The sequence below is a fragment of the Erythrolamprus reginae genome, chromosome 6, assembly GCF_031021105.1.
Source record: "Erythrolamprus reginae isolate rEryReg1 chromosome 6, rEryReg1.hap1, whole genome shotgun sequence".
Classification (NCBI taxonomy): Eukaryota; Metazoa; Chordata; class Lepidosauria; order Squamata; family Dipsadidae; genus Erythrolamprus; species Erythrolamprus reginae.
Genome location: NC_091955.1, coordinates 77535007 through 77549821, shown reverse-complemented (window position 1 = coordinate 77549821; position 14815 = coordinate 77535007). Strand labels below are relative to the sequence as shown.

Here is a 14815-nt window from a genome sequence, read left to right as displayed (position 1 = left end):
TCATTTATTAATTCATGCTCTTTACAGTTTACTCCTTAATTTCAAGTTGCAGTTCATCCTCCTCATAGTATTGGACCATTTAGGATGCTTCACAATGAGATAGAATAAGGCTAAATCAACTATATAAACTGTGCCTATTTCACATGCATCATTTTCTGCTAATGATGAGAGTAATACTTCTGGCATATTGACCAAAACATAGATCTTGGGTATGTCTTGGTCAATATGCCATAAATGTAATTTGATTCTAGGTTTACTTCAATGCAAGATAAAATCTGTAATCTAGATACCGCCTTGCAAATCATTTATAGGAAGTTATGAGCATGGATATGCTTTGATTCTGTCCATCTAAGCATAAGGCAAACCATTGATCTTCCTCCCCCCCCTGAAAATTTTTTATCTTCTACTGAATGAACTTAAATGAAAAGAAAATTAGAATGGGAATATGGGAATTATTCAGGTCCTGCATTTAAAAATATGTGTAATTTAAACCAATCAGGGCAGATTTGTAAATTAAACTCCTACAGAAATCATTGCCTATCCAGAAAGATCCACTTCAGACATGGAAGTCTGATTTTCTAACACAATATGATCCTGTTTTCTGGACCCAATAAATAATGTACACAGTAAAATCATTTTAATATAATAATTGGGTGTCAAATTGGCAGCCCATGTGCCGGATGTGTCACATGCAGGCCACACCTACCCTAGCACCATGAAGCGGGGGGAAATTGCGATACATCACGTGACAGTAGCATGATGCGATAAGTTTGACACCCGTGATCTATCTTATTCTTTAATCAGGAGATTCATTATATCCCTTCAATTGATATTTGAAAGATCGTTTTAATTCTGTTAGAATTTACCATTAGAGATGCCTGAAACAACCTGAGAATCAGTTCAGTTGAGAACAGTGAAACTGATTTCTAAATAAGAATGTTTTACAAATTGATTTTAAATGTTATTATATTAAAACAGGAATCATCCTGATCTTTTGAACGAGAATAACTGCAATCAATGCATTAATTCCAAATTTAAATTTCTTGGGAAACAAACACAGACTATTATCATTGAAATGTGTCCTTATACAAATGTTCTTGTGGCTGAGCAAAATGGAGGGTTCCTATTCCAGAATTATTATTATTTTCTTAATATGCCATGTTGAAATTGTGTTCGTTAGCTAATCATCCCGGTGGCAGCACTTACCTCAGCAAAGGCTTATCCAGTTGAGAAATTCTACAACAAATGATAGAATGATAAAATTCCTAGGCTTCACCTGACCTGTTTTTTCACCATAAAAGCAAAGCTGTGAATTAATGTTTCTGACTGCCATCATTACTGTATTTTTAAGGCTTTCCAGCATTATGATATTATTACTGGCTTATTACATTATTTCACACAGACACACACACAAAAATAACCTAGACAGCTACCTATCCCAACATCCAGCTGGTAGTCTTGTGAAATAAATTTCTTTCCAGTCTTATGCTGCAATTTTCACTGCAAAACTTCATTGTGTTTTTTTTTGTTATTTTCTTAATTAGATGTTCCAGGTTTTGCTTTGCTTTGGAGGAGGAGAAGAGTTTAGGTATGCATGCATATCTTCTATCTCATTGCATTCTTTTTTGAATCATGAATTCAATACATGGTTCTAAGACTAAGCAACTTTCAATTTATTGGAAGAGAAACTATCAAACTGTTGGAAGAGATAATGTTGCATAGCTGTTCCTGAGATAATTTATTCTGGATTCAATTTAAATAATTCACTAGATAAATTAAATCTAGTATAGATTTAATTATTCTGTGAGTTCCATTTCTTTGTAAGCGTATCACCCACATTGGATAAGAATTTGTACTGTTGAATATAATTCATGTTTAATCACCAATTGCATATGGAGGAGAAAGGCACCAGTTTTTCCACAAAATTACTCTACACTAAATCAGTAGACTTCTTATTCCTTAGATTGTCATTATTTCACCACATTTGTAGTAAGACAAGCATTGCATATTTCAATAATACAATTGAAAGTTATATATTAATTTACAAATTAACTGTGAAGATTAGTAGCCTTTTAAAAAAAAACAAGATGGTGGGTAAATTGTGAATTATTTTATTGAAGTTTGATTCAATTTTCCAAATGTGGGTATAACTAAAAATGTTTGGTGCATTATTCTTGGTTTCTTCATGACGTTTCACTAAGTTTTATTTGCAGGATTAGACGATCAGCAAAATATTTATTTTGCCTTTATTTTTCTATTGTATCAGCCTTGTCTGTGCTTGAACAAATGTTAGTAAATACATTTTGCTTTATAATGGATCTCTCACATTTAATCTGGAAAATTTTCTTTAACAATTTGCCAAATGTCTGTGCCTTTTAAAAAGCAAGTAAAAATGACGACAATATTGAGCTTATATTACAGGATAGCGAATTTACTTTGACTCCCAATACACTACAGTTTTAAATTTGGGTAGAAATACAAGAAATTGTGCATAAAGCAATTGTGCATAAAGCAAAAACTCCTGTTTAAATATCAATAAAATGAATAGCGATTGGATCCCCTAAATTAATTGAAATAGCAAACTGTTAGTGTTTATAAAATAATACTGTAGGCAAAATGGAAGAACCATTTATAAAAGAAAGAACATTAAACACTTTTAGTGAGAAAAGCATCAAATATTTGTTTTAGTTGTTCCTCAGGCAACCTGTTGAACTGGAAATCTATAAATCCCAATTTAGATTCAATTATTATTTTGACATAATAAACTTGAAAAATATATGAATAAATAGCTGAAAAACCGTACAGGAGTTAATGTGATTTGGTATGCTGTTCCAAATTTATATTTGTGAAGACAGGTTTATTGATTGGTCCGTCCTTCCTTCATTAAATCCACTGGGATGTTAAACTTCACAAATACTTAATATCAACAGGCCAAAATATTTTTAAAAAGAAAAATAAACCTTCTTTAGCATTTCTTAAAATGTGAAAGTAAGACTTACTATTTTTGAAACTTAATTCAAGATAAATTAGCATAAATTGCAGCTGTGTTGTAATACTTAGTTTGGCAGATGGAATTCTGAATCCAGACATTTATTTTGTAAATGTCCGTGTGATTTGTTTATTATGTTCCAGTTAAAATATATCAAAAAGTAAATCTGTTACAATTATTTCTGCTTCCTTTCTGGATTGGAAAAATATTAAACAGATGACGGTTTTGAACTGGTAGGCTTTCCCAGATTCTATATTCTACTTATTTATGCTCAGTCTAGTTATAGCTATCCACTTTTTTCTGTAGTGTGTTGGGATTCTGCTACAATGTCATTATCTACATACATTAGAGAGGATAAGTTAATAGGGAAACATTCATTCAGGCGTGCGCTGAAATGGAAGAAAAATGAACCAATAAAGGAAAGAATGGGAACTATTATTTGCATTCAGAGTATGAGTCTTGAGTTTAAGTTAATGTTTGATTTAAAAAATAAAAATAAAAACTTAAGTGCAATAAGTGTACTTCGAAATTTAAAGCTGTGAATGGTTAAAGAAATCCACCTCATTCCTTCCAGATTGTTTTTTTCCTTTTGTTTTCTGTGATTAAAGTGGCAGTGATCAATATTATTTAGGGTCATTCTCTCCCAGTTTTGGGGAAAGAGTTCATACATTCATGACAACCAAACTCCTTGGCTCACCCATAATCTTTGCTTTTTACTTTTTTTATAAAATCAGGGTTCTGTATAACAGCACCTATCATTCCAAATAACTGCTATATCGTAAAACTGGTGTTGCCTGTTGGTTGTCAAGAATGTGCCAAACACCCTATTTTTACAGAATAAAATTGAGCTTCTTGTACTCCTGAGTAGTGTTGCTCTACATTTCAGTACAGAGCATCTATTGTGACCGAATTACGTATTCATTGAGACTGAGCACTAAAGGCCCAACTACTGGACTGCAATAGCCCTTCTAGCCTAAATAGAGGAAGTTTGATTTTGTAACCAGCACCTCTTGGGGCTATTAGGGACCAGTGATGGGTAAAAAGCAAGTTTCTAAGCAGCAGAAAACCATAAATTCCCCGATTTTCTGTTTTGTCTGGAATACAAAAAGGTTTCTCTTTATCTTCTTTACACTATTTTCCTAAAACAAAAATTATATAAAAAGTGCTATTATATATAATTATATATAAGTGCTTGATTTTCCCCCTTTCAACTGTGCTGCTTCTCTTCAGTTAGGTAGGGGAATTGCACTAACTGGATATTCTCTCCACTGCATCATTGGAGTATTTCATTCCAATAACTTATTATCACATTCACTAAGTGTTTCTCTCTGTGTTAATCATCACTTCAGGGAATTGCAGTCATGGAAAACAGTAGAGTTGTTCATAATTAAGACGCTGTTGTATTGCTAGGAACTGTCTATATGGGAGAGAGGAGATGTTATATATAGTAAGTTCTTTCCATAGGCTTTCCCTTAACAACCTCTAAAGTAATGAGCAGAGAACCTTTGTGTAGAATTTGTCCAGCTTAAATACTGTAAAGTTAGATCCTATGGAAGTGACTGCAAAAATCAACTAAAAAATTGCTGAACAAAATTATTCTAACGTGTTACTAAAAAGGTGAAATGTGTTTAATTGGTGCATTGAAAATTTATCTCAATATTGTATTCCTCCAAGATTTTCTTTTCCACAAATGTTTCATCCTCCAAAACTCTACAATTTTGACTCTTTCTCTTTTAAGAGACAATATTGTTTTAAAAGTAACAGTTAAAAACAATATTTATGAGGACTGCACTTATAATCCACAGGGAAATATATTTTCAACTTTGTTTTATTGATCACTGCAGCGTTTTCCCATCACCCAGCCTTTTCTTTTCTCCAGTTGTTGACTGTAAAAGCTTATACAGATTTTAGTTGTTAAAATCCTCTAACGTAAATTCCTTTCATTTGTATTTTGAGCTTTTTTCTCTCATGTAAATTTGTACAGTGGGAAATATTGTCCAGTTTGGTTTAGCGAGCATGGAGACATACAATTAAAAAAAAACATTGAAAATTAAGACTGAAGAACTATTTGTGTAAAGTTATTTAAAGAACTCTGTATTATATAAAAGGTTAAAAGTTATATGTATTTGATGTGAATACTGCTATAATAAAGATTGACTGCATGGAGAATACTTTGCATGAAATTATTATATCATTAATAAATAAGGATTATATTTGCATCTACATTATGGGAACTTTGGAGCATTAATTATCAAAGAAATAGGGCTCCTAAGCAGGAACTGGATGTATAACCAGACAATTAGCTCTGAATGTCTTTGTTTTTAAATGCAACACAGTTATATATTGTTAAAAACTGAAGAATAACACATGTGATTTAGTTTATGGGTTAAAATCCATACATGTAAAGCAAAATATTTTTGTAGTGTATTAGCAATGAAGACAAATAATTCAGATGAGTCTGTTTTAAGTAAATTTAAATAACTATTCAGACTACATTTGAACAAGTCAGGCACAGTCTATCATAACACAATTTCATCCTTGAGACCAGATACTAAATGCCGATTCAAGTGTTTTTTAAGTCTGCTTACTGCTATTTAAATAATTTTTTAATGTAGGTTGATGTTCCACATCTGAATAATGTTATTAGGAAAAATAAATAGGTTGAAATAAAATACAAGGTGAAACAGGATGGCGAAATATGCCCCGACAAATGTGAAATAAGAAATACCACTGCAGACATTTCTGGTGTAGTTCAATTTTAATGTGATATTCCTTATTTTGCAACAACAGATCTTAATTAATGCTTTCTTCTTAAGCAAAGTATCATATATTAAGAGCCACTTTGAAACCGCATGTTTATTATTCATCATCTGGAGGAATTCCTAGCTCTTCATCTGTCCACAAAGAAGGATCTGGGAATGGGAAATGACCCTGTTAGAGAAAAATAGAAAGTTTAACATTTTAGGTTACAGAAAACTGTTACACAGTCTTCAATCAGGCACTTCTGCAAGCAGACAAAATTAGATAATGCCTGTTTTGGAGCATAGCTATAATCCAAAAATACTTCAGGGATGCATAAAAGCTTATATGCAGCTTTCTTCCCCCCTTTCAAATTCAGCCTCCCAACCCAAGTTAATTTTTTAGAACTCTTGTCAAAAGCAGATAACTCAGAATGACAGAATTGGTGTTTTGAGGGGGGGGATCTACATATGAATAGAATTTTGCATTCCAATGAAAAAGTCTTTAAAAGTCATATTCAGCATTATTAGAAGCATAATAATCTGTTTCATTAGCAGTTCCCTCATTAAGATGTGATCTTGTTTAGTCAGCCTTGGTCTGAACACGCTACATTACACACAGTCTGTGGAATAGGATTATTGGCTGATTCTTTTTTTCTACATACACCGGGTCACTTTCTAATACTCTTGTATGTACAGCATTACATGATCTGCTTTAATCACCGCTCATTCAGTGACCATTCAAACCTAAGATGGCATTGAACATGTAGTAGTTATGACTTAACCCAGTGTTTCCCAACCTTGGCAACTTGGAGATACCTGGACTTCAACTCCCAGAATTCAAGTTGCCAAGGTTGGGAAACACTGACTTAACCTGATACAGTAGTCCTTGACTTACAACAGTTCATTTATGACCAAAGTTACAACAGCACTGGGAAAAAGTGACTTATCCCTGCTTTTCACACTTAATGACTAATATTTATGACAGTTGCAGCATCCAGGGCCAGTCAGTGGAGAAGCCAAGATTCACTTAACCATGTTAGTTAAAATAGTTCAGTTTAAATAACATTTCTCTGTTTCAGTTCTAAAAAAATTGGCAGACAAATAAGAAGCCTTCAAAAAGGACAATCCTTGTTGAAGCTGATGAGACTTGAAGAATATAATGAGCCGAGGTGGCGCAGTGGGTAGAGTGCAGGCCACTAAAGCTGACTGCTAGATTTGCAGGTCAGCGGTTCAAATCTCATCATCGGCTCAAAGTTGACCCAGCCTTCCATCCTTCCAAGGTGGGTAAAATGACCCGGATTGTGGGGGCAATATGCTGGCTCTGTTAAAAAATGCTATTGCTAGCATTGTAAGCCACCCTGAGTCTAAGGACAAGGGCGGCATTAAAAAAATCGAATAAATAAATACATAAATTAAATAATCCCTAGATGGTCTAGGTTGGGGTAAATCAAGGATCGACAAACCCAGGCGCCTGGTCGCCAGTGGCGCCTAGAAAATGTTGTCTGGCGCCTAGAAAATGTTGCCTGCTGTACTGTATGTATACAGCAGTGTTTTTCAACCGGTGTGCCGCGGCACACCAGTGTGCCGCGAGACATGGCCAGGTGTGCCGCGAGGTGGCTCCTGCAAGTGGGAGCTCCAGGGCTGAGGCTTCAGCCCTGGAGCTCCCACTTGCAGAAGCCGCCCCCCGGCTATTGCCCGCCGCCGCCGCTACCCGCGCACCCCAAAATACCCCCCCTGCGTGCCCTTTTCCATGGGCGCACAGTCCCCATTCCCCTGCCTGCCTGGGGGGGGGGGCGGGGGCGGGGAGGCGCCGGCAGTAGAAGGCGCAGCCCCCGCCCGCCCGATCCGCTCCCTCTCCTCCTCTTCCGCTGAAAGAAACGCGCGGAAGCTGCCTGCTTGAGCCTCGCGTTGCTCCACCCCGCTTCATCCTGCTTGTCATCCTCCGTTGCCAGGAAAGCCGGGTTTGTTTTCCGTGAAAGCAGCGCGCCTTTTAACACGCTGCTTTCCTGCACCAGCGACGTTTGGCTGCCGGGGGGGGCGGGGAGGAGAAAATCCTCCCCCCCCCCAGGAGCAGCAAAAGCCTAAGCGGTGGGGTGCGCCGTTTGCCTTCCGGCTCAGTCGCAGAGGCTTTTGCTGCTTGTGGAGGGGGGGGGGGGTTGGCGGTGCCGATGCCAAATGCTTTCCCTCCGCGGTGGGGGGTGCAGGGCAGGCGCAGTCAGCCCCAGGAGACAAAGATGGAATGAGAGAAAGGAAAGAGAGAGAAAGGGAGGGAGAGAAAGAAAAAGTGAGAGATAGAAAGGATAGAGAGAAAGGGAATGAGAGAAAGGAAAGAGAGAGAAAGAGAGGGGGAGAAGGAAAGAGTGAGAGATAGAAAGGATAGAGAGAAAGAGGGAATGGAAAGAGAGAGAAAGGGAGGGAGAGAAGGAAAGAGTGAGAGATAGAAAGGATAGAGAGAAAGAGGGAATGAGAGAAAGGAAAGAGAGAGAGAGAGAGAAAATAAGAGAGAGAGAGCAGCAGAGAGAGAAAGAACAAGAGAGAGAAAGCATGAGAGAGAGAAAGAACAAGAGAGAGAGAGAAAATAAGAGAACAAGAGAGAGAAAAAGATAGCAAGAGAGAGAGAAAGCAAGACAGATAGGGAGAGGAAAGGAGAGTGAGAGAAATGAGAACAAAAAGGGGAGAAAAAAGGAGAAATGAGAAAATGATTGAGGCAGAGAATGAGAGGAGAGTGAAACAAAAGAGAGAGAGAGGTGATTCTTGAAGCATATGGTAAAAAGCACCCAAATAATAAGAAACCCCCCCCAGCCCACACCTGTTTTTGAAAAGGATAAAAGAGAAAAAAACCCCAGCCCTCAACTGGTTTTGGAAATGGTTGGAGTGTGTATACATACACACACATAAGGGGGGGAGAGAGACAGGGATGGAAAAAGAGGAGAAGTGAGAGGGAAAAGGAATGAGGGAAAAAGGGAGGAAGAGAGAGAAATGAGAAACACGAGAGAGAAAAGGGGGAAAGACAGGAGAAGTACCCAGAAATGAGACAGTGGTATAAATTTCAGGAGGGATGATTGATGATTGACTGTATTTATAAGGGGATGTTACATGGGATTGTATATATGAGGGGGTTATTTATGTATGTATGTATGTATGTATGTATGTATGTATGTATGTATGTATGTATTTATTATTTATTTATTTATTAGATTTGTGTCATTTTGGTTGGTGGTGTGCCCCAGGATTTTGTAAATGTAAAAAATGTGCCGCGGCTCAAAAAAGGTTGAAAATCACTGGTATACAGTATATTTTTCCCGCCTTGTGTTTACGCCCAGAAATGGTACATCTTGGCTTCCGTAGCTCCGCCCATCAACCTCGGAGCGAGCTGCTTTCCCAGCGTCCCCTGCGCTTGCGTGCGTCTCTCCCTCCCCCCCTTGCCTCCATTCCGCCTCCTACTCGAACCCCTTCACTCCCCCCCACCGCACACAGACGCTCCGATCTTGGCCGCTCACCCGCCTTCGGAGAGAAGCGGAAGCCCCTCCCCTCCCGGCGTGAGGTTTTGTTCATTCCTCCTCCGGCCGCGTGCGCGGTGACTTCCGACCAGTAACCCCTCCTCCCCCCTCCCCCCCTCACCCGCGTCCCCGGCCCGGTCTCCCTTTCCTTCTTCTCTGTTTCGGTTTCTGACTAACGGTCTCCCCTCGGATCCCGACGGGAGTACAGCAGAGCCGGCTCGGCGGAGCCAGGCCTGCGCCGGGGGGGAGGGGGTGAAAGCGATGTCAGGTGGAGACTCGGCAAAAAACCAAGTTTGCTTAAAAAAAATTCTGGCTCCTAAATTTTTTGGCTGGCTCCTAGATTCTGAACAACTTTGTCGACCCCTGGGGTAAATGTCACTAGAAAATTGTCTTTAATGCCCTAAAAGTCTTCCTAAAATCTTAGCTTGATGCTCCAGCTAAAGTTAGTTAGTTAGTTAGTTGCACTAGGTCACCTCTTAGTCGAAGCAGCAGGATTTAATTAATTCAATTTAATTTATTCGACTTCTATGCTGCCCAATCCCGTAGGACTCAGGGCAGCTAACAACAATAAAAAATAATACAATAGTTCAATAATATAAAGAAGCCAAACATCAACAGATTAAAACCCCATTATAACCCTAATGAACCCATTATAAAAACCCAAACATACACACCAGTCAAACATTATTCGGGCACGTCTGATGTTAGAGTTCACGGCCCCCAGGCCTGTTGACAAAGCTTTTCAAAAAGCCGAGCAGATCAGCTGCTGGGCAGCCGAAGAAACCTTCCCTGGGTCTTCCCCGCCGCCCACGCAAAGGGGAAACCCCGATCTTCGGCTCCTCGCTGCTGCGGCGCTGCCGAGCAGATCAGCTGCTGGGCGGCCGAAGAAACCTTCCCTGGGTCTTCCCCGCCGCCCACGCAAACTCCACCATCTGCGCATGCGCGGCCATGGAAAAAGGGCGCGCATGCGCAGATGGTGTTTTTACTTCCGCACCACTATATCGCGAAAAATCGAGTATCCCGAGGGGTCTTGGAACGTAACCCTCGCGATACTCGAGGGATCACTGTATTTTAAAAAGTGACACAAGTTAAACAGAATGGCCTTTCACCCAGGTATATATTATAATGCAGTGTTTCCCAACCTTGGCAACTTGAAGATATTTGGACTTCAACTCCCAGAATTCCCCAGCCAGCGAATGCTGGCTGGGGAATTCTGGGAGTTGAAGTCCAAATATCTTCAAGTTGCCAAGGTTGGGAAACACTGTTATAATGTATTCTGCTACTGCTTTACAGTCATTTCCAATCTTACCAGCACTTCATCGGGGTCATGCCAGAAGCGCCACAAAATCCAGAACCACATGAGACTACTGGATGCTTCACCGACGACTACTGCGAACCGTGGTGGTGGTACAAATTGGCGGTACTGAGTATTAATATGTACACCTTCACTTGCCCTGCAACGCAAATATATAAAGTAGTAAGCAGTCCTTTAAATCTCAAGTGCACATGTTTGAATTAATTAAATCCTGTGGTATCGCATATAACCCCTCAAGGTATATGTTTTGTTTTATTTATTTTTATTTTATTTTTTTATTTATATATTTTGTCAAACAATTATAGGATGGTAATATATATAAATAAAACATCAGATAAGTAATGATAAAAAGTAATGATAGAAGACAGTAGGACAGGGACGGTAGCCACAGTGGTGCACTTATGCACGCCCCTTACAGACCTCTGAAAAAGAGGGAGAGGTCAATTGTAGATAATCTAAGGTTAAAGGTTTTGGGGTTAGGAGTAGAAAGGTTTTGGGGTTAGGAGTAGAAACCACAGAGTCAAGTAGTGCATTCCAGGCATTGATTACTCTATTGCTGAAGTCGTATTTTTTGCAGTCTAGGTTGGAGCAGTTGACAATTAGTTTAAATCTATTACGTGCCCTATTGAGTATTTCTTTTTGTCTCCCCTTTTCAACAAAACTGGGCCCCATAAGTATTTAGAATTGCTTCAGCGAGATGGGGAGCAGGGAAGTTTAATAAATAAATGTATTTGAATGTATTAGCTGCCCAATTACAACAGGGCAGCATTTCCTTGGCATTCTTAGGAATTAAAAAAGAAATAACAGCAAGATTTATTGAAAGTGGGAAATGAGATATTTAAAATATTGGACGGGTGTAGAACAGGGATGACAGCAAGCTCGCTGAGGTTTCGATTTGGGGGGAAACCTCAATGACTTTTCTCAAAGTTGTGTACAGGACAACCACATTAGTCTTCTACGGGGACAAAAATGAAAATCAGGAGTCTACTAGCAGCTTGCCCAGGGAGCTTTTTTAATTACAAGGCATTTTTAACAGGAAGTTTTGAAGATGCCTTTATGAAAGCCTTTCCAGAGGTCCTTAAACTTGAAAATTTAAGACTGGTGGACTTCAACTCCCAGAATTCTCCAGCCGGATCAGAGGTCTTCCAACTGGGCAGCTTTAAGACGGGTGGACTTCAACTCCCAGAATTCTCTAGCCAGATCAGAGGTCTTCCAACTGGGCAGCTTTAAGACGGGTGGACTTCAACTCCCAGAATTCTTCAGCCGGATCAGAGGTCTTCCAACTGGGCAGCTTTAAGACTGGTGGACTTCAACTCCCAGAATTCTCCAGCCGGATCAGAGGTCTTCCAACTGGGCAGCTTTAAGACTGGTGGACTTCAACTCCCAGAATTCTTCAGCCGGATCAGAGGTCTTCCAACTGGGCAGCTTTAAGACTGGTGGACTTCAACTCCCAGAATTCTCCAGCCGGATCAGAGTTCTTCCAACTGGGCAGCTTTAAGACTGGTGGACTTCAACTCCCAGAATTCTCCAGCCGGATCAGAGGTCTTCCAACTGGGCAGCTTTAAGACTGGTGGACTTCAACTCCCAGAATTCTCCAGCCGGATCAGAGTTCTTCCAACTGGGCAGCTTTAAGACTGGTGGACTTCAACTCCCAGAATTCTCCAGCCGGATCAGAGGTCTTCCAACTGGGCAGCTTTAAGACGAGTGGACTTCAACTCCCAGAATTCTCTAGCCAGATCAGAGGTCTTCCAACTGGGCAGCTTTAAGACGGGTGGACTTCAACTCCCAGAATTCTTCAGCCGGATCAGAGGTCTTCCAACTGGGCAGCTTTAAGACTGGTGGACTTCAACTCCCAGAATTCTCCAGCCGGATCAGAGGTCTTCCAACTGGGCAGCTTTAAGACTGGTGGACTTCAACTCCCAGAATTCTTCAGCCGGATCAGAGGTCTTCCAACTGGGCAGCTTTAAGACTGGTGGACTTCAACTCCCAGAATTCTCCAGCCGGATCAGAGTTCTTCCAACTGGGCAGCTTTAAGACTGGTGGACTTCAACTCCCAGAATTCTCCAGCCGGATCAGAGGTCTTCCAACTGGGCAGCTTTAAGACTGGTGGACTTCAACTCCCAGAATTCTCCAGCCGGATCAGAGTTCTTCCAACTGGGCAGCTTTAAGACTGGTGGACTTCAACTCCCAGAATTCTCCAGCCGGATCAGAGGTCTTCCAACTGGGCAGCTTTAAGACTGGTGGACTTCAACTCCCAGAATTCTCCAGCCGGATCAGAGGTCTTCCAACTGGGCAGCTTTAAGACTGGTGGACTTCAACTCCCAGAATTCTCCAGCCGGATCAGAGTTCTTCCAACTGGGCAGCTTTAAGACTGGTGGACTTCAACTCCCAGAATTCTCCAGCCGGATCAGAGTTCTTCCAACTGGGCAGCTTTAAGACTGGTGGACTTCAACTCCCAGAATTCTCCAGCCGGATCAGAGGTCTTCCAACTGGGCAGCTTTAAGACTGGTGGACTTCAACTCCCAGAATTCTCCAGGAGTTGAATTCCACCAGTCTTAAAGTTGCCCAGTTTGAAGACCTCAGCTTTACGCCTAACGTTATTTTATGCTTTAGTAGTTCATTGTGAATCTGCCTTGTGATAAACTGTGCTCGCTGGGAAAGGTGCAAGCAGAGCCCCGGATTTTCCCAGCAGCGGTTCAACCCTCCCACCGGAGCCCGGCCTTTTCCCTTCTCCCACCTCAACCCCCCGGCTGGCCAAGCTGCCTCACTCACCGCCGCACTCCAGGCCGCGGGCCTAGCTTGCCTCCGGGGCGAACCAGTCGATTCAGCAAGCTCAGCCCTCCCGTCGCTCGGCACAGAGGCCCGGCCATCACGGAGGCCGCCGAGACCTCCGACTGCCGCCAAGGTTACTTACTTTACGGTAAACCAGGTTGGCGGAAGTACCCGGTCACCCTCGCTTTTTGATTCGCTGGAAGAAGTGCCTATCTCGAGCGCGAGCGCTCCCAATGGGAATCCCGGGAATAATAGAAGGGGAAGTTTTCCTCTGAGGGAACTGAGCGCGGGTTCTTTCGAGTCTGGTTCAGGAGGAAAAGGCTATCGCCCCCCACACACACACTTCCCGGTTCATTCCCCGTAAGGAAACAAAACTCTATGACGGGTCTCCAACCTTGGCCACTTTAAGCCTGGCGGACTCCAACTCCCAGAATTCTTACATGAAAGTTGCTTAAAGTAAAGCTGGCTGGGGAATTCTGGGAATTGAAGTCGGACAGGCTTAAAGTTGCCAAGGTCGGAGAGCCCTGCTGTATGAAGTCTACAGTACACCGAGGCCCCCAAGTCGTTTTATTGTAAAGAATTTTTTTAGCCACCTATGCACTAAGACAAATTCCTTGTGTGTCCAATCACACTTGGCCAATAAAAATTATTTTCTATTGTTTATTTTATTTATTTTTATTGATTGATTGATTAATTTGATTTATACGCCGCCCCTCTGGTATAAACATAAACAAAAGCCAAGTAGACAGGTAAATTTGGACAATAGGACAATAGGGCAGGGACGGTAGGCACGATGGTGCGCTTTATTGAAATAAGAATTGATTGAAAATTCTTATTTTTTCAATAAAATTGAAAGCGCCCCGAAGAGCACACTATTGTATTATATCATTACTTTTTATCATTACCTATCTATGTTTATTTGTACATATTACCATTCTATAATTGTTTGACAAGGAAGGAAGGAGGGAGAGAAAGAAAGAGAGAGGGAGGGAGGGAAAGAGAGGGGGAGAAAGAAGGAAGGGGGAGGGAGGGAAAGAGAGAGGGGAGAGAAAGAAAGAAAAAGAAAGAGGGAGGGAGGGAAAGAGAGAAAGAAAGAAGGAGGGAAGGAAGGAAGGAGAGAAAGAGAGAGGGGAGAGAGAAAGAAAGAAAGAAAAAGAAAGAGGGAGGGAGGGAGGGAAAGAGAGAGAGGGGGGGAGAGATAGGGGAGAAAGAAAGAGAAGAAAGGAAGGGAGAGAGAGAGAGAGAAAAAAAGAAAGAAAGAAAGAAAGAAAGAAAGAAAGAAAGAAAGAAAGAAAGAAAGAAAACCGTTTGCAACCAAATGGTCAAGCTCGGAGCTCAAACCACCAACAAAACTACCAAGCCGAGCTATTACTATTCGAAGACATTTCAATTAAAAATTTCAATTTAGCCCTGGAACTTCCTCCCATGATCCCATCACTAACCTAGTCCTTGGCTTTTGTTGAGCTCCGTTGCGGCTGATTCTGCGGCGGGCGGTACG

At 41.0% G+C, this 14815-nt stretch overlaps 2 protein-coding genes across 3 annotated transcripts in view; one reads left to right on the top strand and one right to left on the bottom strand.

Annotated features, from left to right (window-relative positions):
• BRAF (B-Raf proto-oncogene, serine/threonine kinase) overlaps positions 1–2959 on the top strand; it is a 78217-nt gene extending 75258 nt beyond the window's left edge. For both annotated transcript variants that reach the window (XM_070756339.1, XM_070756341.1), the window contains one exon: positions 1545–2959. In XM_070756339.1, the coding sequence (XP_070612440.1) occupies positions 1545–1588 (44 nt within the window). In that variant the 3' untranslated portion in view covers positions 1589–2959. The remainder of the gene's footprint in view (positions 1–1544) is intronic.
• A 2769-nt stretch (positions 2960–5728) lies between these two features.
• NDUFB2 (NADH:ubiquinone oxidoreductase subunit B2) lies at positions 5729–13508 on the bottom strand. The gene is made up of 3 exons (XM_070754848.1): positions 13318–13508; positions 10540–10684; positions 5729–5920 (listed from the first exon to the last, which is right to left on the bottom strand). Exons 1-3 carry the CDS (start codon positions 13413–13415, stop codon positions 5849–5851), a joined length of 315 nt encoding a protein of 104 aa, XP_070610949.1. The 5' UTR covers positions 13416–13508; the 3' UTR covers positions 5729–5848.
• Between the last annotated feature and the right edge of the window lie 1307 nt (positions 13509–14815).

Coding starts and splice junctions, on each gene's coding strand:
- NDUFB2 (XM_070754848.1), bottom strand. CDS start 13,415: ATGGCCGGGCCTCTGTGCCGAGCGACGGGAGGGCTGAGCTTGCTGAAT. Junction 10,685..13,317: donor CCGCGGCCTGGAGTGCGGCG/GTGAGTGAGGCA, acceptor TTTGCGTTGCAG/GGCAAGTGAAGGTGTACATA. Junction 5,921..10,539: donor ATGACCCCGATGAAGTGCTG/GTAAGATTGGAA, acceptor TTTCTCTAACAG/GGTCATTTCCCATTCCCAGA.